General features: G+C 54.3%; 1 protein-coding gene across 2 annotated transcripts in view; it reads left to right on the top strand.

Annotated features, from left to right (window-relative positions):
* The window catches only part of EGFLAM (EGF like, fibronectin type III and laminin G domains), a 122,856-nt gene that overhangs the window by 90,026 nt on the left and 6,224 nt on the right, over window positions 1-26,606 (top strand). For both annotated transcript variants that reach the window (XM_045571510.1, XM_045571511.1), the window contains 6 exons: window positions 1,912-2,155; window positions 6,007-6,118; window positions 8,061-8,177; window positions 10,855-11,035; window positions 16,944-17,022; window positions 20,255-20,395. In XM_045571510.1, the coding sequence (XP_045427466.1) occupies window positions 1,912-2,155; window positions 6,007-6,118; window positions 8,061-8,177; window positions 10,855-11,035; window positions 16,944-17,022; window positions 20,255-20,395 (874 nt within the window). The remainder of the gene's footprint in view (window positions 1-1,911; window positions 2,156-6,006; window positions 6,119-8,060; window positions 8,178-10,854; window positions 11,036-16,943; window positions 17,023-20,254; window positions 20,396-26,606) is intronic.

Here is a 26,606-nt window from a genome sequence, read left to right on the forward strand (position 1 = left end):
CGGGGCTGTGAGTCTTCATCGGTCCCACGTGTGTTTACGGGGTTCACATTGCTTTCCGGGGATGGTTGGGAGGAGCTTTTTTCTTTTCTTTAAGGTGGAGGGTCTTAAAGTGTCAGTGCCAAACCAAACCTTCATCACTTTAAGATGTTATCAGGCCAGGTTTTGGGGGCTCTTCTTGGCCCTCAAATAACTTTGAGGAGCTTATACAGTATTTGTGTGGCCTGTATTGGGCTCAGTTCGAAGCATTATCAGCTCCTGCTGCTGAGAACATCTGAGAGGGGTGGAGGGAAGGTTGGGAAGACACGATCAGAAACATCAGCCATGCACTGGGACGAGAGTGATCTTTTTCATTTTCTTTGCGCTGTTCTGCTGAATTATTCCACCTCTCATACATTGTACACGTACATGGAAACACGTGCACACACAAATACACATCCAATATAATAAAGAGGTAATATTCAAATTGACACTCACACCCTCACAAGATGGCTGCCTACGACCAGGCCGGCAGGGGGGTTAGTGAGGGACGACTAAATGACTGAATAAGCAGGCTGCATGGGGCAACCAGGCCAGGAGCGGAGGCAGTTAGGGGCAACCAGGCAGGCAGGCAGGTGAGCAAGTAGGAGCCAGTGATCCAGGATTGGGAGAGGGATGTCCAACTGCCGGTGTAGGCCTGATAAACTGGCAGTCGGACATCCCCCAAGGGCTCCCGGAGTGGAGGGGGCACAGGCTAAGCTCTAGTATATAATAATGGAAAATTTGTAAAGATTTTGGAAAACCACACAGAACTAAATGTGTTTTAACTTTTCCACCAGCGATTCAGATTTGGACTTAAGACGCCATCCTAGAGAATGTTTTTGTAACTCTATAATGTAAAATCTCACATCACTACCTGACTAGCTGGCTCAGTGGTTGAGCACTGTCCTATGAACCAGAAGGTTGCAGTTCGATTCCTAGTCAGGGCACATGCCCAGGTTTCAGGCTCCATCCTCGGTGTGGGGCATGCAAGAGGCACCACATCAATCATTCTCTCTCATCATTGATGTTTCTATCTCTCTCTCCCTCTCCCTTCTCTAAAATTAATAAAAATTTATTTATTTATTTATTTATTTTTAAAATATATTTTAGCCGAAACCATTTTGGCTCAGTAGATAGAGCACCTGCCTGCGGACTGAAAGGTCCCAGGTTCGATGCCAGTCAAGGGTATATACCTTGGTTACAGGCACATCCCCAGTGGGAGGTGTGCAGGAGGCAGCTCATAGATGTTTCTAGCTCTCTGTGTTCATAAAATATTTTATTGATTTTTTTACAGAGAGGAAGGGAGAGGGAGAGAGAGTTAGAAACATCGATGAGAGAGAAACATCGATCAGCTGCCTCCTGCACACCCCCTACCTGGGATGTGCCTACCAAGGTACATGCCCCTGACCGGAATTGAACCTGAGATCTTTCAGTCCACAGGCCAATGCTCTAGCTACTGAGCCAAACCAGTTAGGGCTAAAAATATTTTTTTTTAAACCTCATGCGACGTAGAAGAGGGCATAGGAGTTGGGGGAAGCGAGGCTGTTCCATGCCGTCTAGTATCTCTGTAGCCTACAGGCTGATCACTGCTCACAGCTCAAGTGGCTGCAGAGCATGGAGGTGCTAGCGGTAGTGTGCTGGCCTCTGCTCCACACAGTCATTCAGGGACACAGTCCTCTGATTCCTGCGTCCAGCCAGCAGGGGGCGAGAGGGACCACAGGGAGGATGGAGGCAAGTTCTGGAAGTCCCACCTGGAAAGGTGTCATGCTCCCAGCCTCATGCCGCTGGCCAGTGTCCCGTGAGCCCACCCCCCTCACCGCAGGGCAGTGCCCAGGGGAAAGAACACGGCTAGTCCTGGCACAGGGGTTTCTAACCACATGCTCGTCTCCTCAGCCTTCACCCTGACCGTGCCTCAGTTCAGGGAGTCCCTGAGGTCCTACGCCGCCACGCCCTGGCCCCTGGAGCCCCGGCGGTACCTGTCCTTCATGGAGTTTGAGATCACCTTCCGGCCGGACTCGGGTGACGGCGTCCTCCTGTACAGCCACGACACGGGCAGCAGGGACTTCCTGTCCATCACCCTGGCGGGCCGCCACGTGGAGTTCCGCTTTGACTGTGGCTCGGGGACCGCTGTGCTCAGGTGAGGGCCGAGAGCTTTGGGGGCTCCCCTTCCTCCGAAAGCCAGGCTGCAGCCACATTGGGAGAAGGTGAAGGTCCTTCAATCGTGTGTGACCTCCCTGTCTTCCCTGCAGCTCCCCTTCCTGGAACTTTTCCTGCCGATAGTGCTGGCCTGCTACGAGGCTCCCATTTCTTAAATGACCGCCCAATAGGTGCCGATTCTTTGCTTGAAGCGAAGGAAGACGGGCTTGTGGGGTGACTCCACATGGGGTCACACCGTGCCCTCAGCAGAGATGGGATGACTTGTAATGAATCACCACCTTGCCCCGAGTGCCACGTGGTAGGCGCTTAGCCAATAAATGATGACCAGTAAAATAACAGAGCCCTGGCCAGTGTGGCTCAGTTGGTTGAGCATCATCCCATGCACCAAAAAGTTGCCAGATCGATTCCCAGTCAGGGCACATATCCAGGTGGCGGGCTCAATTCCCTGGTAGGGGGCGTGCAGGAGGCACCCAATAGATGATGTGCTCTCTCATTGATGTTTCTCTCTCTCCCCCCACTTCCTCTCGCTTTAAAAATCAATTATGAGCCAGGACCGGTTTGGCTCAATGGATAGAGCGTCGGCTTGGGGACTGAAGGGTCCCAGGTTCGATTCCAGTCAAGGGCATGTACCTTGGTTGCGGGCATATCCCCAGTAGGGGGTGTGCAAGAGGCAGCTGATCGATGATTTTCTCTCATCGATGTTTCTAGCTCTCTATCTCTCTCCCTTCCTCTCTGTACAAAATCAATAAAATATATTTAAAAATAAAATAAATTAAAAAAAGAGGGGGGTTTCTTTATAAAAAAAAATAAAAAAAATCAATTATGATATATATATATTTTTCAACTATTAACAGAAATTTAATGAACAGTAATGTCCTTGGTGAGCTCACTTTGCCTTTTAAGCTTCCTCTTTGCCGTTTCTCCAGTGGTGACGTATGCTTGAACGGGTCAGTTCCCGCTCCCCGTGCTCTGACAGAGTCCCTGCAGGTGCACAGCCCCCATTGGACCAGTGTGCTTGAGGAGGCTCCATAGCACTCCTGGCAGCCAACCGATGCCCTGAGTGCTGGCCAGTGTCTGCGGAATTGGTTCTGAGTTGTCAGAACTTCCTCTCAGCTCCCTGGTGTGGGTGTGAATTCACTCAGGTCGATGGCTCAGAACAGCCTCCGTATCTCTGTGAGTCCCAGGAGGGGCAGATGTCTTTCTTATTTGTGTGTCTCACTCTTCTTAACCGTGTTCCTCCCCCGGCGGTTTTACCTCCCAGCCGGAGGCATGCTTCTCCTCCCCCCGTGTGGTCCCCTCTCCTCTGCGGCGACTCACGGGACGCCCTGCCTCCAAGCGGCCCCCAGCAGGGAGCCTGTGAGCTTGCTGTTGTTCTGAAGGCGATGGCAGGTCACAGTGATCCACTCATCTTGCTGGGCTGTCACTTTTAAAGAGAGAGCATGTGGGTGAGTGTTACAGCCACGTGAGGCCCTGAATTGCCGGTCATATTTCATGGCTGATGGGAAATCGCTGCATTGGATTTCCATCATTCTTCAAAAGGCCAGCTTGTTTCTGCCCTGATGGCGGAACCCCTGCCCATCAGTGACACCTCCCGCTGTGAGGGATGGACAGACACGCTTGTACCCCTGGTGTCTCGAGGTGGGTATTTAATTGATTCCGTTTACACGTGATTACGCAGCCAGTCTAAGTGTTCGCTGAGAGCTCTTTGTCACGCTGAGAAAGGAAGGTGCCTTTCGCATCACCTTGTGCTATCAAGTGGCTTCCTCCTGGATGAGGAATGACTGGCAGGAGCCAGGGGGAGGAGGGTTGTGGCTCACCAGCGCCCCTCCTGGACAGACTGCTCCCTGCATCTCAGCAGTGCAGCTGAGCTGTGGGGGGGTCACAGATTCATGGGACCTCAGGAGACCAGCTTTTCTCTCCCTAATTCTGTGCCTCCTTCTGATAAGAGTAGTTCTTAAATTAAAAAATAGTAATTCTGCCTTACTGGCATGGCCCAGTGATTGTGCATCGACCTATGAATTTGGAGGTCACAGTTCCATTCCTGGTCAGAGCACATACTCAGGTTGCAGGCTCCAACCCCAGGAGGGGGCATGCAAGAGGCAGCTGATCATTGATACTCACTCATCATTACTGTTTCTCTTTCTCCCTCTCTCTTCCTCTCTGAAATCAATAAAAATGTTAAGATAATAATAATAATAATACTAAGTTATTGTTTTCCTGCCTGTCAGGAAAGCTGCCTAGAAACGAAATCCTTGAGGATCTGGGGTGATGAAGTGGAGGCTCCAGGGCACACACACCAGCCGTTGTGACCACGGATGGGGGTTCAGACCCCCCTTTGGGAGATGTTTGTGTTACACACCATTCCAAAGGCTTCCCGCTCAGCTAAGCAAATCCTGTGAAAGCCCGGCCCATGGGACGCTGTGGAGTGGGCCGCAGCCTTTTAACTTGAGGAAGGGGGGGGGGGGACCCCAACTCCTTATGCGCTGGATTCAAAAATGGTGACCACATTGTAAGGAGCTGGCAGCAGCCCTGATGGATACAGCCGGGCTGAGCGACGGCGTATCCGTGGAAACGGCCTCTGCTCCTCAGTGTGGACTCGGGCCAGCCGAAGTGCCGCTGGGTTCCCATTGCCTATTGATTTAGCCAAGGTGATTAAATCCTAATTACGAAGGACAAATCACAAAAGCATTTGCCAGAGCAAACAATCAAGTAAGGGGTGACGACCTTTTCGTAACGGGCGCATTGGTATTCCGGATGGCTTCCCAGGGATCACCCGGACCCCAGAGCCGTGGTCGGCAAACTGCGGCTCACAAGCTGCATGCGGCTCTTTGGCCCATTGAGGGTGGCTCTTTCACAAAGTACCACGGCCTGGGTGAGTCTATTTTGAAGAAGCGGTATTAGAAGAAGTTTAAGTTTAAAGAATTTGGCTCTCCAAAGAAATTCCAATTGTTGTACTGTTGATATTTGGCTCTGTTGACTAATGAGTTTGCCGACCACTGTCCCAGAGTAACGAGCTGCAGCGGAGGCCAGGAACCAGTGGGCACTAGACGTACAGATGCAGTGGGCACACTCCGTGTACACCTACCTCACAGCAGGCAGGAGCGTGTCAGACTCTGACCAACATCATTGAAACTTCAAGTGCTTCCACCTTGAATTTAAAACTGAGTTTTTAAACTACTTTGAATCCTTTCCACAATCTCAGAGAGCATGCAACCTGTCCTTGCCCCGTGATTTATTAGGAAAACTTTCTAACTTAGAAGTTGATAGAAGAGTACAGTGAACGTCATACCCACCTCCATTCGTCCACAGTCAGTGCTTTGTTGTATTGGCTTTTATCCCACATCCAGCCTTCCTTCCTTCCTTCCTCCCTCCTTCTCTCCCTCCTTTCTTTCCTTTTTTCCATTCATCCATTTATCCATGCATCCATTGATCCATCTTATTTTCTATGTATTTCAGCGGATACTGCAAGACATCAGTACCCCAAGGAATCTCTGCTTTACTCCTCAGCCCATATAACTCTTCTTCTTCAAAGCTTGAGTGCAACAATGGTCACCTTTTACCCTCCTGCTACCCCTCATCTAGGAAACAAGGCTCATCCCACCCCTGTTTCAGGCCCGCGTAAGGAATAAATAAGTTAATGAATGCCATGTGCCCACCGTGCAGGGTCCCATAAATGGGGCAAACACTGCCGATTCCACTAAGTGGAATCATGTTCTTTTTGCCGAGCAGAGTGAGGCGCTGAGGTTGGCATCCGTGTCATCGGAGCCGGTCGACGGACAGCGTTCGTTACACGAGGATGCTAACCCACGCTCAGTCTCCCTCCTTCCGCAGGAGTGAAGACCCCCTCGCCCTCGGCCGCTGGCACGAGCTGCGTGTGTCTCGCACAGCGAAGAACGGCATCTTACAGGTGGATAAGCAGAAGGTGGTGGAGGGCATGGCAGAGGTAAGGACTCCCCTGTGCTCCCAATGGTGTGGGGGGGCTTTTTCACGGACGCCAGGACCAGGCTGCCTGGGCTAAACCCGAGCCCCCCACCTGGCAAGTTACTTAACAATTCTCTTTGTAACTGTTGTCTCTCTTTTCCGCATCCAGCGTGGCTAGAGAGCAGATCCAATGCCTGAGTAGAGGCGGCTAGGAATTGAGAAATAAAAGAAAGAGACAAGACACAGAGATAGAAAGAAAAGCTGGGGACAGTGACCCAGAGCTGCTGCAGGGTGTTTATTTTATACCCCCACATACAAGGAAGTTTCACCAAAAGGTCAAGACAAAAGGAGGTTATTTGCATTCTTGAGAGGGCCCTGAGAATTCCTGGTGCTAGGCTGGATTTAGATATCAAAACCCATTTCCCCACACCCTAGGATGAAGTGGAGGTCAAGCTGACAACACCCTCGCCCTTTTGGCAAGGCATGTTTCCAGGGTGTGGCTTTGCCAACGCCACTGGATTCAGCTGACAATAATTAAAGATTGCCCCATGTGCCTTCCCAGGGGGCCCTCTATATTCTTCAGCTGTGAGCTCAGACAATAGCAGTAGATGCCTCACAGGCCAGCTACATGGATTAAGTGAGATAATAAGAGGGCAGCATCTAACACATTGCCTGCCACCCCCTTTGTTCCTGAGGGTGTGTAATACAGTAGGCTCTGAAACCAGACTTTGGGTTCAAAATCTGGCTCCCTTTACTTGCAGAGGGTGAACTCAGACTCTGAGTTTGTGTTTTCTCATCTATATAATGGGGTCAAGAATCGTGCCTACCTCATTGAGTTGAGCACCTTAGAATAATGATATATGTCACACACAGCAGACCCTGTTATAGGGGCAGCACCGTTAGCTTTACTGATCAGTAGTATTAATATTGTGCTTTCATGGTCTCAGGGCACAGAATTTCTACTCAAGGATATGTCCAGAGGAAAATGGCATTTTTAAAAGAAGAGATAGGAGAGATCTGCTTTAAGCTATAACCTACCAGGATTCTGCACACCCCCAAAATTTACAGATACTTAAAAAAATGTTTGACTTTATTTTGTGCATTGCAAGATTTGAAGAGGGCAGTGGTGAATGTGGGTGTTCCGGTGAGAAAATGGATCGGTAGAAAGAAAAAAAAAGGAAGGAACAGACTTTGGGTGGAGACGGAGGTATTTGGTGGAGGAGGAGAGGAGAAAAGACACACGTGTCTGGGAACCATCTCAGGGACAGCAGGGAAAGGAGGTGTCCTGAACCTCCTTGGGAATTAGAAGAACCCCACACTGCCTGAAGGTTATCAACAGACAATTCAGTCTGTGGTCTGATGCAGGCGTAGCTGTGGCGCCTGAATATAACAATGGCCGGCCGTGCCGAGTGAGGAGTGTGCGTCCCGCTCAGTGCCGGGGCTCAGTCCCACACAGCCCCGGGTACCAGCAGCTCATCACAGGGCCCACTTCCCACTCACAATCCATGTCCATCCATGGTCAGCAGCAGCTTCCTCCTGAGACCCAGACTGGAGGCGCGCGGGGGGTCGGATGAGGCCAGGCGAGCCAGCCCAGGCTCCGAAAGCTCCTGCCCAGAAGTGGTCCCTGTCCCTCTTGCTTCCGTCTCACTGCTGATCGCAGGCTCCCTGCCCCTATGAGATGGTCAGGTTGGAGGCCGGCTCCCTGCCTGGGCAGGTCCTGCTGGCTGAGCAGCCACCCCTTTGCTGTAGATATTGTGGGTCCCCTTTTGTAGATGGTGAGCCAGAGTCTCAAGCTGTGAAACTTACATTCAGAGAGGTGGTGAGGAGCAACGCAAAGCAATGGGAGCGTCAGACCCACATGAAGACAGATGGTCCCGATGGGTCTTCGGGACCCGAGGGCGCATGCGCTCGTCTTGACCATCTTTTCTTAACGTTACTGTGTTTTGTGTTTCCCCTGCTGGCAGGGCGGCTTCACGCAGATCAATTGCAACACGGACATTTTTATTGGTGGGGTCCCCAGCTACGACGAGGTGAAGAACAAGTCGGGCGTCCTCAGGTCGTTCAGCGGGAGCATCCAGAAGGTACGGCTCGCCTGCTCTGTGGTTGTGTGACCTTGACTCCAGGCGGTGGGATTGAGAATTGTGACCAGTGCACAACCCGCTGGTCCAAAGGCATTTGGAGAGGGGATTGAGAATTGTGACCAGTGCACAACCCGCTGGTCCAAAGGCATTTGGAGAGGGTTTTGACATGTTTAAGATTTCATTTGTGAATGCTCACAGCAAGCTTTCCAACCCCATGTCTTACGTAGCCTCAGTCCGCTCCTATGTCTGTGCCCAGCAGACAGAGCATGAACACAACCTGACGAAGAGGATTTTTACAGCCAATCCACAAACAGATCCTGGGTCTGGCATCAGGTCGCTTCCAAAGCTTCCACCAAAGGGAAGGAGGTTAATGGATCGAATAGCAACCCTTGGCTCCACTCTTCTCTGTAGCTCCCTTGGCAGTTTGCTGAAGGCAAGAGCCAACTCTTGTTGCCACTCTCCACCCCCCGCTTTAGCAGTGGTTCATCAGTCAGCAGTCCTCGCCCAGTTCTTCAATCACATGACTCAGTTCTTCAATCACGTGGCCCAGTTCTCAAGAGCGTCGATTGGAGTCCTCCCATAGAAGGTGCAGGAGGAAACCGCTCAGCTAGTGACAGACACAGGACACGACTCCACTCGTGTTCATCTCTTCCTCCTTCCCTGAGGGCTGCCCTGCCATGACTCTCAGGTAGAAGAGGGCGTTCTGTCTGCAGCAGACACACAGTCTCCGGGCCCCCAGGCCCTGGGGGAAAAGGACGTGAAGAGAAGCGAGTTGGGTTCTTGGATATTAGCATCATCCAGTTTTCCTTCGGCCAGCAGGGGTGGGGGGTGGGACATTGACCCTTTCAAACCTGAGGTGGGAAAGCCCAGGGAAGGAAGGTCCTACCATGATCTGCTCCTTGGAGCTGGGGAGGGCCCCTGGGCTCAGTCTTTCCGGGGGTCCCCTTGTAGGGGTCCAGGCACTATTTGCAGACTCCTATGTTTCCCTTTGTTGCAAACGGTGGTGACAGTGAGACATCAATTCAGACCTTTACTCCCCCTCTTACCCGCCATGAGTGGGTTTGGCCTTGTTTAATGTGTTTGAAATTCTCCCTTGGAAAGCAAGCTGAATGGCTAAGAGGGTTCATACCTTCTCCACCCTTGCAGGCCCCCTCCTTGGCACAGCACACACTGCCCTTTCCTGTCCACTCCGGGAAGACCGACCTCCCCTCCCAGGTCCTGGCCAAAGCCGTGGCTGTGCCATGTCCTGCGGCAACTGGTATGGTGACTGGTGAGGTGACTGGTGCGGTGAATGGCTTGTCTCAGCTACGGGGACAGTGTCACAGCCCTTCACTCACAGCATGAAAAGGGACGTGGATGGTTATGGAGAGATTCTGACTGCTCTCCAGCAGCTTCTGAGATTCAGGACCGAGGGAAGTTTGTTCCCAGCTCCCCCCGACACTGTCCAAGGACCAGGCCAGCCTGTGGAAAGAGGGACTAGGGGCCGGAAGTGCCATTGCTACCTGCTTAGGACCCCCCTGCAGGGCGGGGTCTCCTGGGGTACTTTCTCTCTCTGACATGGAACACCAGCAGCTTGGGTAGATACACAGTCTGAGTCAAGGGCTGGAAACAATGGGTGTATGTATTTGGGGAGCCCACTAAGTTAGTCCTGGAATTCCTCTTTCTCCAGAGCCCCCTGCAGGGAAAAGGGGGTGGGTCCGGAGCGCTCTGGCCCCAGTGAGCATGCCCAGTGGTGGTAAAAATATGAGCTGAGTTTCTCTTTTTTTCTTTAATGATGAGGAAAGGGCTGTAGAAGGGAAGGGAATTCAAGAGCGTCAGGGAAGGAGGACAGGACAGCAAGAGCTGGGGGCCCTGGCTGGCTGGTTCAGTTGGTTGGAGCATCATCCTTTACACCCAAAGGTTGCAGGTTCGATTCTTGATCAGGGCACATACCTAGATTATGGTTTTGATCCCAGTCAGGTACATATAGGAGGCAACCAATTGATGTTTCCCTCTCACATCCTCACATCGATGTTCTTTTCTCTTTCTCTCCCTTTGTCTCTTTCTAAAAATCAATAACACATTTCCTGGGGTAAGGATTTAAAAAGATAATAAAAAGAGCTGGTGGGGCCATTGCCACGGCCCCATTGACAGAGCCTGAGGCAATACACCAGGACATTAGTCAGGCAACCGAGCAGTCCAGCGAGAAGCCACTCCTCCATCCTCACCTGAGCCTTCACTCCATGTTGGTTCTTTGTTCTGGGTTCTTCCCTATCTCAGCCTTAGCTGCATCTCAGGACCACCTGGGAAGCCTTAAAAGGATGCTGATGACTGATCACACCCTCAAAGATTCTCACTCAGATATCTGGGTTGACGTGGGTGTTAATTGTTTCCTAAGTCCCCCGCGACTCTGGCAGGCAGCCGGGTGGGGACCCCGCTTCACTTCGTAGGGACTGGGCCTTCTCTTTGAGCTCAGAGCCACCAGGCCTTTCAGACCACAGATGCAGCCCCCACGCGCCCCAGCTATCACATCGGTTTCTGCGTCATGTCACTTAGGACTACAAAGGCAGCTACCCGCTCTTGTCTCCTCTTTCCGAAGAGCTTGCTGCCCATTGTCTGGATTGGTGGCTGAGGGACACTTTTCACACACAGCCGAGACGTTTCCCGAGCCCCTGACCGTCTACGCTTTCTCTCCCAGATCACCCTGAATGACCGCGCCATCCACGTGAGGCACGACTTCACCCACGGCGTGAACGTGGACAACGCAGCCCACCCGTGCGTGGCGGGCCCCTGTGTCCACGGCGGCAGCTGCCGGCCCCGGGAGGAGGGCTACGAGTGTGACTGCCCCCTGGGCTTCGAGGGCCTGCACTGCCAGCGAGGTACAGGGGCTGGGGCCGAGCTGGGCCAGGCTGGGGCGGGAAGAGGACTGCTGGTGACAGGAGACGTCACCCCTGTTATTTTCGTCAGTGATTTCAGTGACATAGTAGATGGCTAATCCTATATAATAAAAGGCTAATGCAAATCGACTGAATGGCAGAACAACCCATTGCTATGACATGCACTGACCACGGGCAGATGCTGCCCCTGGTAGTCAGTGTGCTCTTATAGAGGGAGCGCTGCTCAGCCAGAGGCCGGGCTCATGGCTGGTGAGCACAGTGGCAGTGGCAGGAGCCTCTCCCATCTCCATGGTAGCACTAAGGACCTCTTGGGGGGATGCCCACCTGTCGATTTAGGCCCACTCCCAGAGGCAGGCCTAAGCTGGCAGGTAGACATCCCCTGAGGAGTTCCTGCTCCCACCCCCAGTGCACAAATTTCGTGCACCAGGCTTCTAGTCCTAGATAAACTGCTATACTTATTTAACGATTAAAATGCTGAGATCCTCCTATTACAGGAAGTAAAGAGCTTTCCCACTCAACTGCCCTGGACCCTCCCCTGAAAATCCCCTCACAGCCTAGCATCCAAAAGGTTAGCCCATGATATAGGAGGGTTCCAGGACCCCCCTTCATCTGATGCACCCCCAGAGCCCATCCTGATAGGCTGGTAAATGTTTCCCTCAATATTTTGACTCCACCTGTGAATGTTATAAAGAATCTTACCAAATACAGAAAAATACAAATTGTACTTGGAAAGTATTAATAGCCTTCTTGTAGAGTGCTATGATCCCAGCCACCTAAGATTCCCCTGTGCCTCGGTTTCCTCATGGTGAAGTGAGAATAAAAACAGCAATAGTACCTAAGGCAGAGGGTGTGGGGGATCATTGAGACAATGTGTGTTTCTTGGAAGAATTTTGGGTGGGTACTCAAACGACACCCGCCATTATTGCTATCGGTGAGAAAAACAAAAACCCATTTTTATTTATTAGTGCTCTGCTTCTAACCTGTCCTGTCCGAGAGCTGGAGCAGGGGGCAGTACTGGCTCGAGGGGCGGGCGGGGGGGGGGGGGGCGCGGGTGCCTGGTGTCAGAGGTGGCCTGCCCTCATAGGGCATCACCTTGGGGAACTTCCGGCTCAGGGGTCAGGATGGCCTCACCTGTTCAGGAACCAGTTTTTAAAAAGGTTTGCAGGTCCGGAGGAAGGACGCCGGGCACCGCCCAAGTGAAGGAGTGGGCTGTCTTCCTGTGTGCTTCCAGGTTCCTGACTTTCACCGGACAGAGGGCCTAGGGGGAAAGGGGAAACAAGGGCAGATGTGTCGGGGTGTGGGAGGGTAGGAGTTGTTTGCAGGAGTCTTGGAAAGTATGAAAGATGCCAGTGGCCGGATGGAAGGCTCAGTAGTGTTACACTCATAGGAATTTTGAAGCCTGCAGGGCAGATCATGTGAAATGTGTGAATTCACACAGCTCACCCCGTGATAACCCCCACAGAAGAGTCCTAGACACACTTGTGAACGGGCCCGAGGAGAATCCCAACAAGGGAACAAGCAGTATGCACCCGATGAGATTCCGCTCCAGGGCGGCCTGTGCACTCAGAAAACTGGGCTTGGCTTTCCACGGGTCGGTGTGTGAATCGCAGGGCCTCCCCTCGGGTGCAGGCACGGCAAGCTGGCTCCTGCCTTAAACACCAACCTAACGCTCAGTGCGTGCAGGCCAGGCTTCCGCAAGCAGCCAGTGGCTTCCGGAATTCCAGGAAGGACAGGGTCATGTGTGATCTGGCGAACCCTCGCTTCCTGCTACAGGACATCAACCATGAGGTATGAAGAAAGAGCTCAGGTGTATAGCTTTGTCACCGTGGATTCAGGTTCAACGAGAAACACATTGTACCGGAATGAAGGGACGGATCTCCATGAGGGTCTGGGCTACCTGGCCCGGTCCCAGGAGTGGACAGTGTGTATGTGTAGGGGGACCTGGGGAGCATTTGAGCTCTTTCTACAGCTCACTGGGCTGGAGCCATCAGCTGCCCCCCTGTTGCATCATTACCCCCTTGTGCTTTGAGAAAAAGATGGCTCTCTGGCACTGTGGCAGCTGCTGCCAGTGCTGGGGGTGGGGGTGGGGGTGAGGATTCACACAGAGGAGGCCCGGCCTGCAAACCCGTTATGCGGCTTCCAGGGATTAATGGGGTTCTCGGTACAGCCTAGTGCCGCTCAGAACACGTCTCCCAGCCCCAGCGGGCGCACAGATGGCTGTCATCCTGGGGAAAGCAGCTCGTCCCAGGTCAGGATGGCAGCGCTGGGAAGAGGGCCGCTCTAACCGTTCTGCAGAGATGCAAGAGAACAGTCTACAAGTTTGGGTACATCCTTAGCTTGAAAGGCAGGAATAGTTGGAAGCCATCTTGATGAGCAGAGAAAACCCTGCCTAACCCAGCAAGGTGGCTCATAGCCTCGTTGATATACAAATTCGGGTTTTTCCTCAGCCTGAGGACCAGGTCATGCTTCAGAAGCAAGGGCCCTGGTGTTCCCCGTGGAGTTAGGCCGGTCCTTGTACACTGAGCAGCGTGGGGTGAATCTCCAGCACCCACCCGGCCCGCTCAGTCCACACCCAGAGACCCCTCCCCCATCAGGAATGTGGTGTGGGGCCCCTCAGGTGAACTCACTTGGCACCTGGCCGGGAGACTGGGTCTAGGACCCACAACTCAGACAAATCCTAGGGAGGCGCTAGGCCCCCTGACCATCGCCAAGGTCTTGGGGGCCCCCGTGGTCCCTGAGAGGTCAGGGTCAGGAGCAGGAGGGCCTGACCCCGTGTGAGGTGGGCATGGAGGTCCTCTGAGCCCCGGAGGCCCTACAGGCTCCCCGAGCCAGGCAGCAGCTGCCGATCTGGGGCCGCTCTTCCCAGCCCTGGGGACCCGCCGGCTCTGGGACTCGCAGACACGATTTCAGGTCCTGAGAAAATCACCAGGCTTGACTCTGGTGATTCCCTCACCTTCATCTTGGGGCTCTCCCTCGTAGGTGCCTTCCTCCACCTCAACCCTCAGCACCCTAATCCTGAGCCCCCCTTCTCATCTCACCCAAGGGGTGTCAACAAGGCCTCCCTCCTCAAAAACAAATACCCTCCTTCCTTAGAGATTTCTTCTTTCTACTCATCGAAATGTGCCATCGGATGCTACTGAGCAGCCAGAGCCGCCTTTCCCAGAGTGCATGCAAGAATTTAAGTTCTAAGGAATATTAATGGCAAAAAAGAGGAATATTAATGGCTGTTTTTCACACACAGAGAGACAGACACACGTACATTCACATGCACAACATGGGGGAGGGGCGTTCTGTGGTCAAAGAAGTTTGGGGAAACGTGGTTAAACAGCTCTCCCTCCTGCAGGACTTCTCAGAGCCCTTGTTATGCTCCGAGTGTTCCAGACACGAGTGTAGGATGCAGCTGTTCTGTCCTGGGTTTCTCCCAACCAGTAGCACACTGGCTGCTTGGGGAAGGAATAGGGGCCTGGTCCCCCTCCCTCCCTGTCCCCTCATTACTGACAAGTTTGGGCTCAGGCCATGTAGGACCCTGCTGGCCACCAGATGGGGCTATTTCTCTGCAGCAAGTGAGCTGATGCCTGCTCACCACCGTCGCCCATAGCCACTGAGGCCACGCCTGGGCTTCAGGCATGCTCTCTTCATGGATGCAGGGTCCTGACCCATGGGATCTGGCCTGGTCTACATTGATCTGCCACATGCGCAGTACTTAGGACATTAGATGTCGCCTTTAGTAGCTCCCACGCCATATTGTTGGGCCTGATTTGGATGAATGTTCTTTGGTGCCAGTGTATGCAACACAGATCCAGTAAGTACAAGCCATGCTCTATGAAAACTCAGTAAATGGAAACACATATGGAGAACGTATGCCTACCCCCAGGACTTCCTTTCCTTAGGGCGGTTTGTGATTGACGATGAAACACGCTGCCGTCCAGCCCAGGTGTCGGTCTTTAGGGCAGAGCAAGTTTTGTTGGTTTATTTGTGGCTGCAGAGGCTGCTTCCCAGAGCTGCCCCAGCCGGATGGGCATCCTCGGGCGGGACGGCCCGTGTCAGGGCGGTGCTGAGCGGAGCCTGGCTGTGGGGAAGGCTGGACGGCAGCCCCCCAGCTCCTCCCGGGACTGCACGGAGGAGCCGCCCTCCTCCGCTCCTCCAGGCTGCGGGGAATCGCAGGGCCCGGGTGGACGTGTGCTTGGCCTGGAGGCTGCGGTTCGCCAGGGCGGAGCGGGTTCACGTGTCCTCGGACGGCACAGGCTTTTCGGTATGAACGGGAGGATGTGACAGAAACACATTACGGATGCCTCGGCAAGGTTCGCCACAGGGAAGAGGCAGGGTGACCACACAGACAGAAAGGGTCCGGTAAAATGTAACCAAGTTTGCCATATTTAAACACACCACCAAGGGCCCGGGGGCCAGCTGGTGGTCTCCAGCCCCCACGTGAGAGGAAAGAAGGTACATTACGAATCCACATGGACTAGCGGAGCGTGTAGTCTCCGTTTTGTATTCCGTGGTGTTGCTTCTGGGCGGCTCCCTTGCCTTGGTCCATCAGAGCACTAGGGTCTTGCGGGGTAGGGGTGGGGGAGGCAGGGGTGGGGACGAGGCTGATGTTTTCCCCTCTGGAGAGAAAAGAGGCAGCTGGCTGGCTTATCATCCCCTTGGCACACGCAGCCCAGAGCCAAGGAAAGTGATAATCACTGATGGACAAGGTCAGTCACTCTAGCAGGCGCTGTGTCTCCAGGTTTGGCTAAGTGAGGACTGTCGGTTCAAGGTCGGGAGACTCAGAGGTGTCAGGCACCTTACCGTTCATGCCTTTTTGGTCCACTGCCACCCCCCCAACCCCCACCCCCAACCCCACCCCTGGAAGCTGGGGCTGGGAGGCGAGCGGGGCCCTCTGAGGGGCGTGGGAGGGAAGCTCGCTGGTTCCCGCTGGTCTGCACAGAGAGGGGGTTTACATGCCTGTGAGAGCCTGACTCTCCTGTTGTGTTTCATGCTGGCACGCGGCAGAGTGCGGGAACTACTGCCTCAACAGTAAGTACAGTGAGTCCTGTGAGAGGCTGGGAGCGCCGGGCCGGTGCCAGGCCGGCTTGGCCAGCTCGAGCACGGCGCAGGCCACCACACACAGGGGTACCCGGGTGAGCGGCGAGGGACCTGGACATCCCTGGAGGGTGGCGGGAATCCTCTCGCCAGAAGAGCTGCCCTGAGAACGTGGTTGAGCCCCTCTGGGCCTCAGGATGCACTGAGCTCCTGAGTGGGGGCTTCGCAGGCAGCTGGACGGGGCTCAACAGACCCAGGGAGGCTCTGTGCAAAGCAGACATGTGACAAGCATGTCCTGACCATGTCAGGGAGTCCAGGGGAGCCCTAGCTAGTGGCCACAGGCCCACGTCCAGGCCAGTAACAGCGAGGACAGGCCCTGCCTGCACCTCCCACCTGAGGCTGAAGCAAACACAGAGGGGCATGTTGGTCAGGGGCAGCCCAGGAAGATCGGCCTCCAATAGGGAAATTCCGGTGGGCTTGTTGGGGGGGTTCTTTCCTCTGCCTCCCTCGGAGAACATCTAGGGGTGCCCCCAGCTGCGCCCCACATGGCCCGAGACCGGCTCTTAGGCATACAAGAATACCTGGGCAGGGTTCAAGTTTCAGCATGTCGCAAGCCCTTCTCAGTAGTGCTGAGGGCCTTCACGGTGCCGGCCAGCCCGGGGGAGGGGGAGGGGACCACAGGGAGGTGCCAACCCCAGCCTTCAGGCCAGGCAGCTCCAACTTGGCCGGGAGGAAGGAGCTGACCAGCTGCTCACTGTCCTGAGCCCAGGAGCTGGCCTGCTTGCCTCTGTGTATCCCTGTCTGCAGCTGAGTGCTGGGTCAGGAGAGCCACTCCGTGTAACTCCCGTTTTCTCCTCTGCCTCAGCCATCACAGAGACCATCGAGATCCCGCAGTTCATCGGCCGCAGCTACCTGACCTACGACAACCCAGACATCCTCAAGAGGTAACGTGTTTCCGAGGGCAGCGGGCGCCTTGTCTCTCCGGGGGTAATAGTTTTCCCAAGGCTTTTCCTTATTTTATGAGCCAGAAGATAATTCTCAAAGAAGCAGAGTAGCCATGGCCTCAGGGGAAAACAACCACTCATCATAAACACAGAAGCTGGAACAAAACAAAACAAAACAAAAAAAACAAACTTGAAGAGACAGCCTTTCAAACAACCCAAACCCGATGGAGGAAGTTGCCTGGCCTTGCGTTTTCAGGGCTATGAGTGATTCCCCAGTCAGGGCAATCGATTTCAGAGAGGAAGAGAGAGCGAGAGAGCGAGAATCATTGATCAGCTGCCTCCTGCATGCCCTTCACTGGGTATCAAGCCTGCAACCCGGGCAGGTGCCGTGACTGGGAATTGAACGGTGACCTGGTTCATAGGTTGATGCTCAACCAGTGAGCCACACTGTCTTCATGCTGCTCTTGGCCAGGGCCTGATGCTTTGCTGTGAGCTGCAGTGGAAGTTCTGGTGCTCCTGCAGCTGCACCAACAGTGACAAGTCCATGTCCTACTTTCCATCTTCAGCAGCAAAGGTCCCTGTCCTCCGCAGCCAGCCAGCTCAGTGAGGGCTAGACACTATGGACAAGACACACGGAGGTGTCCAAGCACCATCCTGGCTGGTAGGCCCTGGTGACTGAGGCTCCAGTACTCCCTGAGCCCCACTCCAAGCTCCTGGTGTGGAATAGCCTCTTCCAAAACCATGATAAGGCTGGCCCTTGGCAAGTCCTCAACCTGGGAGCTCGTCTTTGGTCCTTCCATGTTGCCTCTTCTTTTTCTCTCCTTCCCCTCGTTCTCTGTAGTTTCGAGTCTGCCATCCCCCACAACAGTGGTTGGCAAACTCATTAGTCAACAGAGCCAAATATCAACAGGACAACGATTGAAATTTCTTAATCGCACTGTACACGCATGCTCGCACATGGTATTTTGTGGAAGAGCCACCCTCAAGGGGCCAAAGAGCTGCATGTGGCTCGACCACTGCCCCACAACACCGCCAGCACCACCCTAGAACTTTCCTTCCTCTTCAGGTTGACTGTTTCTTAACAGACTGAGGCAACGCTTTAAGCTGAAAGCACCCAGTGTGTGGGGTGGAGGTTGGTGGCTTTTCAAGGAACAGAGTTGGGAGAGATTTTCCTGGGGCATTGGATGCGCATTGCCCTGATAACTGAACCCACACCAGACAGCAGCCATTGCTTCATTCCTCTACTCCCCCTTGGGTTCATGTAGGTGGTCTTGGTGGAGCCCCAGACGAGATGGATTTCTGCCAGGAGACACCCTCTTCTTTCTTCAGCCCTTTTCTCCAAAGGTGGAAGGGACTTTCATCCCCAGGAAGCAGGGATGGTGTGAAGGGGCTCAGGTCCTCGGCTCCCTGGATACTTTGCAAGTGGCACAGGGCAGCTTGGTGGGAACAGGAGGCACTGGATGGCCCTCGTGCACATGTATGTATGACACAAAAACAGGCATGTGCGTGAAGCCGCAGGCAACAGTCAAGTTCAGATCTGTTTTGGTTAGATTAAGGTGACCAGACGTCCCGCTTTTGGCGGGACAGTCCCGATTTTAACAATTTTTCCCGCGTCCTGCGGTGTTTTAAGTCCTGATTTTTGGAAAGAATAAAATTGGGATTTTTTAAAAGCGCCGTGGGTCGCGGGACAAACTGTTCAAAAGCGGGACGTCTGGTCACCTTAGTATGCCTTTGGCTGCAAGTAACAGAAAACTCAGCTCACAATGGCTTAACAATAAAGGGTGTTTGTTATTCCCCATAACAAGCAATCCGGGCTTAGACTGTGTCCTGGTGTGAGTAATTCAGAGCATCAGCCTGATCATCAAAGACGCACGTCTCCTCTGTCCTTTGGCCTTGTTGTCCTCAGCGCGCTCTCCAGGGGTTACTCCCTCCCTGGTTGTAAGATGGACATAAATCAGGCCAACCTCCAGTGGGACTGAAAAAAACAACTTTTTTTCTCATGTGACTCTTTAAAAAGAAAGGAATCTTTCCTAGAATCTTCCTGCTACATTTCCTCTGGCTCATTGGATAACAGCGGGTCACGTGCCCATCCCTAAACCACTCCCTGCATGAGAAAGAACCATCATGCTCAGCTGCCACCAGTCAGGGTATCCAAAGCAGGGACGGCAGGAGCCTGAAGCAGGAGACTGGGGAAAGCAGGCCTCTCGGGAATGGGCCAGAGCGGGGGCCCTGCACCTGGCCGGCTAGGAAGTCACCTCGTGGCCCTGCTTCTCCCTCTCCGCTCTGAGGCCCCGCGTGGGAAGGCAGCCGCGGCCTCCTGTCTCGCCTTGCTCGGAAAGGCTAGACAGAAGTCCCCTCCTGTTCACTACTAAGTGTGTCCACAGCTCCAGGTTTGTGGGACAGACCGGGGCTGGTATAAGTGACGGCAGACTAGAGGCTTTTCCTATGGTCCCATGCTAGTTGCAATATTAAATTACCTTTACTTTTACTACCTTTTAATGTAGGACCTCATATTTAGAGCAACCGTGTCCAACTCAAAGGCTAACACGGGCCAAATAAACGAGGCATGTGGCCCTTGGGCTGTGAGTTTGACATGCTTGCTTTAGAGAGCCAATTTCTAAATGAGTCTAGTCCCAGGAATTGATAAGAGCTCCAATGCCTATGATCCTATTTCCAGCCATGGCTGCAGGGCCCGGGCAAGGACCTGCCAGAGTCTCCTCTTCTCTCCTCTCCACTTCCTGTTCCCCTCTATCCTGCCTTCGCCTCTCATCTGTCTCCTGCCCACTCACCCCTATGCCCACAAGGACAGTCACCACCAGAGCTGGCCGTCCACAGCCACCATCGTAGCCCCAAGAAACCGCAAAGTTGGGGCTCTTGGAAATTACAAAACCCACTTCCAATTGGGGAGCACTTTCCCCAGGGCCCGTCTGCGGCAGGACAGGGAAGAGGGAGGACTGGGTGTAGATTGGGGCGCAGCCTGGGACCTTGGAGTTGACGAGAGCCTGGTTAGCCTGTGGCTCATGGCGTGCTCTCTCCGAGTCCCTGGGATGGAGACTGCTGCAGAGCGAGCCTTCGGGTCACCCCCGTGGCCGGCTCCCAGCGGTGACTGACGCCCGTCCTCAGAGATGCAGGCTCATCCTTGCTCCGGGCTTCCCGAGGCCGGCGGACGAACCTCAGGCACGGATGCTGTGGACAGCGGTTACATGGGGGCAATTGTGTGTGTTTCCTCCAGGGTGTCCGGATCAAGATCCAATGTGTTCATGAGGTTTAAGACGACGGCCAGAGAGGGCCTGCTGCTATGGCGGGGAGACAGCCAGAGGCCCCACAGCGACTTCATTTCCTTGGGCCTCCGGGACGGAGCCCTGGTGTTCAGGTACGCCCTCCGCGCTGCTGCCTTCCGCGTCACCTCGCAGGTCATGGCAGACCGGGAGGCAGAGGGAGCCGAGTCCCTCTGCTGGAGTGACCGGCACCTGCAGCTCCGAGTGGGGCCGAGGCCCCTGGCCTTTCCTCCCAGGGTCCTCCTCCCGGAGCAGCAGGCAGCCAGCCGTCTGCAGCCTGAGGGCCAGGGTTGGCCCTCCACGTGCTTTTCTCAATGAATTTTCATTGGGAGGCTGCCATGCTCATTTGTTTATATACTATATGACTGCTTTCATGCTACAGGGACACACCTGAGTAGTTTTACTTATTTATTTTTTAAATATATATTTTTTATTCCAGAGAGAAAGGGAGAGGAGAGAGATGGAAACATCAATGATGAGAATCATGGATCAGCTGCCTCCTGCACGCCCCCTACTGGGGATGGAGCCCACAACCTGGGCATGTGCCCTGATTGGGAATGGAATCCTGACCTCCTTACCACTGAACTATGCCAGCCGGCACACGTGAGTGGTTTTAACAGGGACTGTGCGGCAAAGCCTAAAGTGTTTGTTATCTGGTTCCGACAGAACAGTTTGGGACCCCTTTCGTACTGTGTTTCTGCCATGCGCTCCCACTGCAAATGGGGACTAGGTGCAGCTGGCGAGGCCCCGAGTAGAGGATTTGGTGCAGCTGAGCGTGGCACTGAGTGCCTGGCTCAGGGCTCCGGCTCCGGCAGCATTGAAGACTCAGAGTCGGGAGACCTGGGATTCAGGTCTGACCGTGCTCCCCGTTAACTATGTGGCCTTGTGGGAGGAGGAAGCCTGCTTCCCACGCGCCCACTACCAAGAAGAGCAAAGCACAGATTTGTCTCTCAGCAGCTCCGCCCCACCTTTGGCTTTTTGTAAATGCTTCCCGGGTGGTACTGGCCAGGAAGTCCCTGAAGCTCTTAGCCCTTTTCAGTGAATTTAGACCGCGCTCAAGTTCTTCGCTTGGGAAGCTAGGCAACAGTTAACGGGTCCCGACCAGCGTCGGAGGGGGCTGGGTTCCCACGGGGCCCGACTGGCTCGTGTCTCAAGTTGGAAAAGGTATCCTCTGCCAGGGTGGGGAGCATCCGGCCCGCGGGCCGGGGAAGGCTGGTGAAATCCTTTGGCCTGGCCCTGCCAAGCCATTAGGGGTGGATTAGTTAAATGTTTGACCAAATATATAGGCTCAGTTTTAAGTTAATAATTTTGTACGGCCCGAGAATGGTGCTATAAATATCCAAATGGCCCTTGGCAAAGAAAGGGCCCCCCACGCCAGGGTCTAGACCAGTGGTCGGCCAACTGCGGCTCGAGAGCCACATGCGGGCGGCTCTTGGCCCCTTGAGGGTGGCTCTTCCACAAAATACCACGGCCTGGGCGAGTCTATGTTGAATAAGTGGCCTTAGAAGAAGTTTAAATTTAACAAATTTGGCTCTCCAAAGACATTTCAATTGTTGTCCTGTTGCTGTTTGGCTCTGTGGACTGATGAGTTTGCCGACCACTGGTCTCAACCCCTGGGTCTTGAAGTCTGGTCCCTGGACCAGCAGCAGCATCGTCATCTGGGACCGTCTTCGAAATGCAAATGCCCAGGCCCACCCCAGAGCAGGAAAACTCAAGGAGCGGGGCCTGTGCTGTTTCCACCCTTTCTCTAGGTGAGTCTGTGCTCAAAAGGTTTAACACCCTTCAAGGTCTCTGGACCACCCTCTGCTCCGTAGGGCAAGAGTTTATCCGGCCTCCCTTCTTTAACCTCCCCCACCCCCCGGGGCCTAGCACAGTGCTCACTAAATCATTTGAGTTGGAATAGACAGAGGTAACTGAGCAACGGAGAGGACAGGATGAGAGTTGGTTCCGGGCCTCTGTGGGCAGGCGCTGCCTCCCCGGAGCCAGAGTAGGGTCATGGCAGTCGTTCCCATTTGACTAAAAGGCATCTTGGGAGGCGGTGTCACTTAGCCAACCTCGCGCTGGCCCCGGAACAGCAGGGCGTGCTCAGGGATGCGACCCCGGGACTGCGGGGGCCTCCCAGAGACCCCTGTGGCCGAAGGCGAGAGGCTGGCCGATGAGCAGTTTCCCGTCTCCTCGCCCTACCCCCCTGGCCCCGAGGTCAAACGCCAAGCTCTTCACACCCCAGTTTCAGGCTGGCTGCCGCGCAGCCATTTTATTGTGGTTTTCCTGTGGTTAACCTCACCAAGGCCTCAAGTTCTCGATTGTGCCCAGAAAAGGGAATTGAAACAGTAGCTCAGCCGGGGGTGGGAGGCCAACTTCCCCCTAAACCGCCAGCTAAATCTATTCACTGCCCGCCCCCAGCAGGACAAGGAGACTCATCTGCTCGGGGCCGCCTCACCACTCCCACGGGCCCCGGCCAGCCCCCACAGGCCCTGGCAAGCCCCCCATGCCCCATGGGCACCCTCCCAACAACTCCACTCCATCCGGAGCGATTTCCTGTTACTGCGTCTTCCTCGGGTTTCTGAAAAGTGCAGCTCTGGTTGTGTTCTGTGCACAGGACACAGCTCAGCCCCTCCCGGCCTGCCCCTGGGCCTGGGCTCACAGCTGCTGCTCTGCTGTCGCCTGCCTCCAGCAGGTACTTCCAATACAGTTGTGTGGTGCCCTGCAGGAGGCTGGCACAGAGCAGCTAGACTGCAGGCCAGTGGCCTGAACGCAGGGAGCTCGTTTCAGAGGCAGGTTCCTGGGCCCAGCCCGCAGACTCGGATGGAGCAGGTCTCTGTGGACGCCACTCTGACAGGAAACAATCTGGGGCCACGCCCTGGGAAACGGGTCTAAGTGGTCAAAGACAGGAACTTCAGAGCCAGACAGGCTGGTTCCCAGGGCCACGTGATGACCTGCGAGTGGCCGGATCTCCCCATGAGAAGGAAAGGGTTGGTGGTGAGGGCTGAATTAGTTCCTTCTCGCAAAGGGCTTAGTGCAGGGCCTGGTACAGCTAGTTATTTGAGACTAGAGGCTGGTGCACAAAATTTGTGCACTTGGTGGGCGGGGGGGGGGGGGGGTCCCTCAGCCTAATCTGCGCCCTCTCGCAATCCAGGATGTCCAACTGATGGCTTAGGCCCACTCCCCAACCGGGCAGTCGAACATCCTTAGTGCTGCAATGGAGGCAGGAGAGGCTCCCACCACTGCTGCTGTGCTCACCAACCATGAGCCTGGCTCAGGGCTTCTGGCTGTGAGCACACTGACCACCAGGGGGTAGCTCCTGCATTGAGCATCTGCCCCCTGGTGGTCAGTGCGCATCATAGTGAGAGGTTGAGTGGCCTTAGCATATCATTATCATATTATGGTTTGATTGGTTGAATGGCCAACTGGTGACTGGACACTTAGCACATTAGGCTTTTATTATATAGGATAATGATTATCAAACGTATTTCCTTGGTTATGTGTTTTGATGTTCTAAAAACCCCTACCTCTGATGGATAACATAAGGAAGTTAGCACAGTATGGAGCTCCATTCACAAAATGGAGCTATGGTTATTGTTCTTGTTTTTAATAAGACCTACGCCCCGCCTGAGAGCAGCTTCCATCGGGGGAGCATAGAGAGTGGACTGGTGTTTTGGGCAGAAAAATGGTGTTTGAGGTTCTGGTGTTTGACCCAGGTCCAAAGCAAGCAATGGAAAACGTAAGATGGTAAAATATATTCTCAACTTTCTTGACTTCTTCACCGAAATGCTGCTCCGTCAGTGCTCAAAGCCCTCTGGCAGAGAATGAGGAAGACAGTGGAACTCCGAGGGAAACCATCTGAGGCTTCCGGGCAAGGTTACATAGAGGAAGAGGAATCCGAGTGTGGTTTTCCGTCCGGGTTTTGTTTCATTTTGGTTCCTGACTGCATGTGGGCATAAAACCCAGTGAGCAGGTTCTGTGAGGACCCCTGGCCTGGCCTTTCCCGCTCATTCCCATGGGATCGTGGTAACATTTCCCATGGGACCTCGGTAACATTGTTGGGCAGCAGAGAAGGGACTCGATCTGACCTTGGTGACATGCCCTGTGCTGCAGTGTAAAGGGCCCAGCTAAGGAGAATGTGGCCCTATGCAGGAGGCCACAGGGTTTCCCCGAAGACCTCCCCTGGGGGTGTGCCTATGCCTAGTGATTAGGAAAACCTGCATTAGGAAACCAGTCCTGCTGAACAGATCCACAAGACCTTGCTGGCGAAACCAGAAGGTATTTTTTAAAATCATTTTTTCACTCATTCTTATGTTTTTATTTAAAAAAAAAAATGAGTTATAATTTACATTACTCCCCCCCCGCCCACCTACACACAGAACAAGATACAGAACATTTTTCACACCTAAGAAGGCTTCCTGTGCAGCAAAGAGAACCTCTAGTCTTGGTCAGTTATTACTATACTAGAGGCCTGGTGCACAGATTTGTGCACTGGTGGGGTTCCTCAGCCTGGGCTGTGGGGATCCGGCTGAAACCGACTCTCCAACATCCCCTCAGGGGTCCCAGATTGCAAGAGAGTGCAGGCCAGGCCGAGGGACCCCACCCGTGCACCATCGAGTCCCTCTAGGGCACATGTGTCAAACACAAGTCCCGCGGGCCAAATCTGTCCCGCCAGGCCTTGCAATGTGGCCCACACCGCGCTGTCATCACTGCACTCTGCTGTGTTTCCATCACAATGACAGTTTATGACTGTTCAGTAAACCATTCGGCCTGCGATTTAGGCTGGATTTTAGATTTTGGCCCCTTCTCTGATTGAGTTCGACACCCCTACTCTAGGGCATTTCCAGCCCATCTTGCCCAGACCCAATTGGCCAGACCCCATCAGCAAGCTAACCTACCAGTCAGAGCGTTTGCCCCCTAGTGGTTAATGCATGTCATAGTGACTTGTCAAATGGTTGGAGGGACAATTAGCATATTAGGCTTTTATAGATAGATAGATAGATAGATACATAGATACATAGATACATAGATAGAGGGAGGGAGGGAGGGAGGGAGAGAGAGAGAGAGAGAGAGAGAGAGAGAGAGAGAGAGAGAGAGAGAGAAAGGAAAGAGAGATGCCAGGTGTCTGGGAAGCAGAAGGTTACTAGAAGGTCTGAATCAGAGGAGGGGGTGGGATGAAGAGCCAAGCCCTGGAGACCCCAGCTGCCTGTGGAGCTCTGTGTGGGCTGATGCTGGCACCCATCTGCCGGACTCAAGGCTGCCCCGGAGCACAGCCTGGCTCGCAGGGACAGGTGAGCCCACAGGCTGCCTAACGGGAGAGAAGCCCTGCCTTTGTCCAAACACATCTGTGGAGGTCCCCACTCCCTGGTTCCCATCCCGTTCCAGCCCAGCGTCCTGCAGCTTTCCCGGGTCACCTCTGCCCGCTCTGGGTGCTCCTGACCCTCTGGCTACACATTGACAGCCTGTGGTTGGCGCTCACACAGGACTGCCCTCCCGGGAGAGGCCTGGGAGTTTAACTCTCAGGGGCATCTTCCTCCTCCCGCCAGGGTGTCTGCTGCCCAGTGTCTGCGAGCCGCGTTAATCCCTGAGGTGGCAGATCCTTTGTGCGGTTTTTACTCTGTGATGTGCTCTGTGCATGTGTTGTCTTACTGAATGCTCCCTATGGCCCTTCAGGTAGAATTCATCACCCACAGCTCAGATCAGGGGCCCCGGGCTCCGAGAGATGAAGCCAATGCCCAAGGGGCTCGTCACTGGCCGGAGTGGGAATCCGGGGTGGGTCTGACCCCTGGATTCCCGCGCCTCTCATGAAACCACAGACCACTGGGCTGCGGGTCACTGGCCAGGCTGAGCCACTGCGCGGTCAGGCCGTGGCCGCTGGGGAATGACATCTGACAACCCCCTCCAGGCTGCGTGCACAGGAGGCGCCTGACGTGGGAAACTTGCTGGGAAAACAGTGGCGTTTCAGGGGCGGCCGCAGCCTCCTCTTGCAGGGTGTCAGGTCACCCAGTTCCATTCTGGGTCAGATGTCAGGTTCTTTGAGCCTCGTTCCCGATGAAAGGACCCAGAGTGCTTTCCCTGGGAAAGCTGGGCACTGCCTGTTCTTGCTTTTTTCTCAGGCCGAGCGGCGCAGGAGCCCAGGGCCGAAGCCAGGGCCTCGCCTTCCTCCCCCTTGGCTGGTGAAGTTCAGGACAGACTTGTCCTCTCCCAGGATGGGGAGAGAGCTGCTCCAGTGGGGAGACATTCCCTCCCCAAGCAGGATGACTGGGAGGACGGGGCACAGGCCCAGGGCCTGCCCAGGCCAGTCAGCCACTCACCAGCGATGGT

This window comes from Pipistrellus kuhlii, unplaced genomic scaffold (genome assembly GCF_014108245.1).
Source record: "Pipistrellus kuhlii isolate mPipKuh1 unplaced genomic scaffold, mPipKuh1.p scaffold_m20_p_4, whole genome shotgun sequence".
Taxonomy (NCBI): Eukaryota; Metazoa; Chordata; class Mammalia; order Chiroptera; family Vespertilionidae; genus Pipistrellus; species Pipistrellus kuhlii.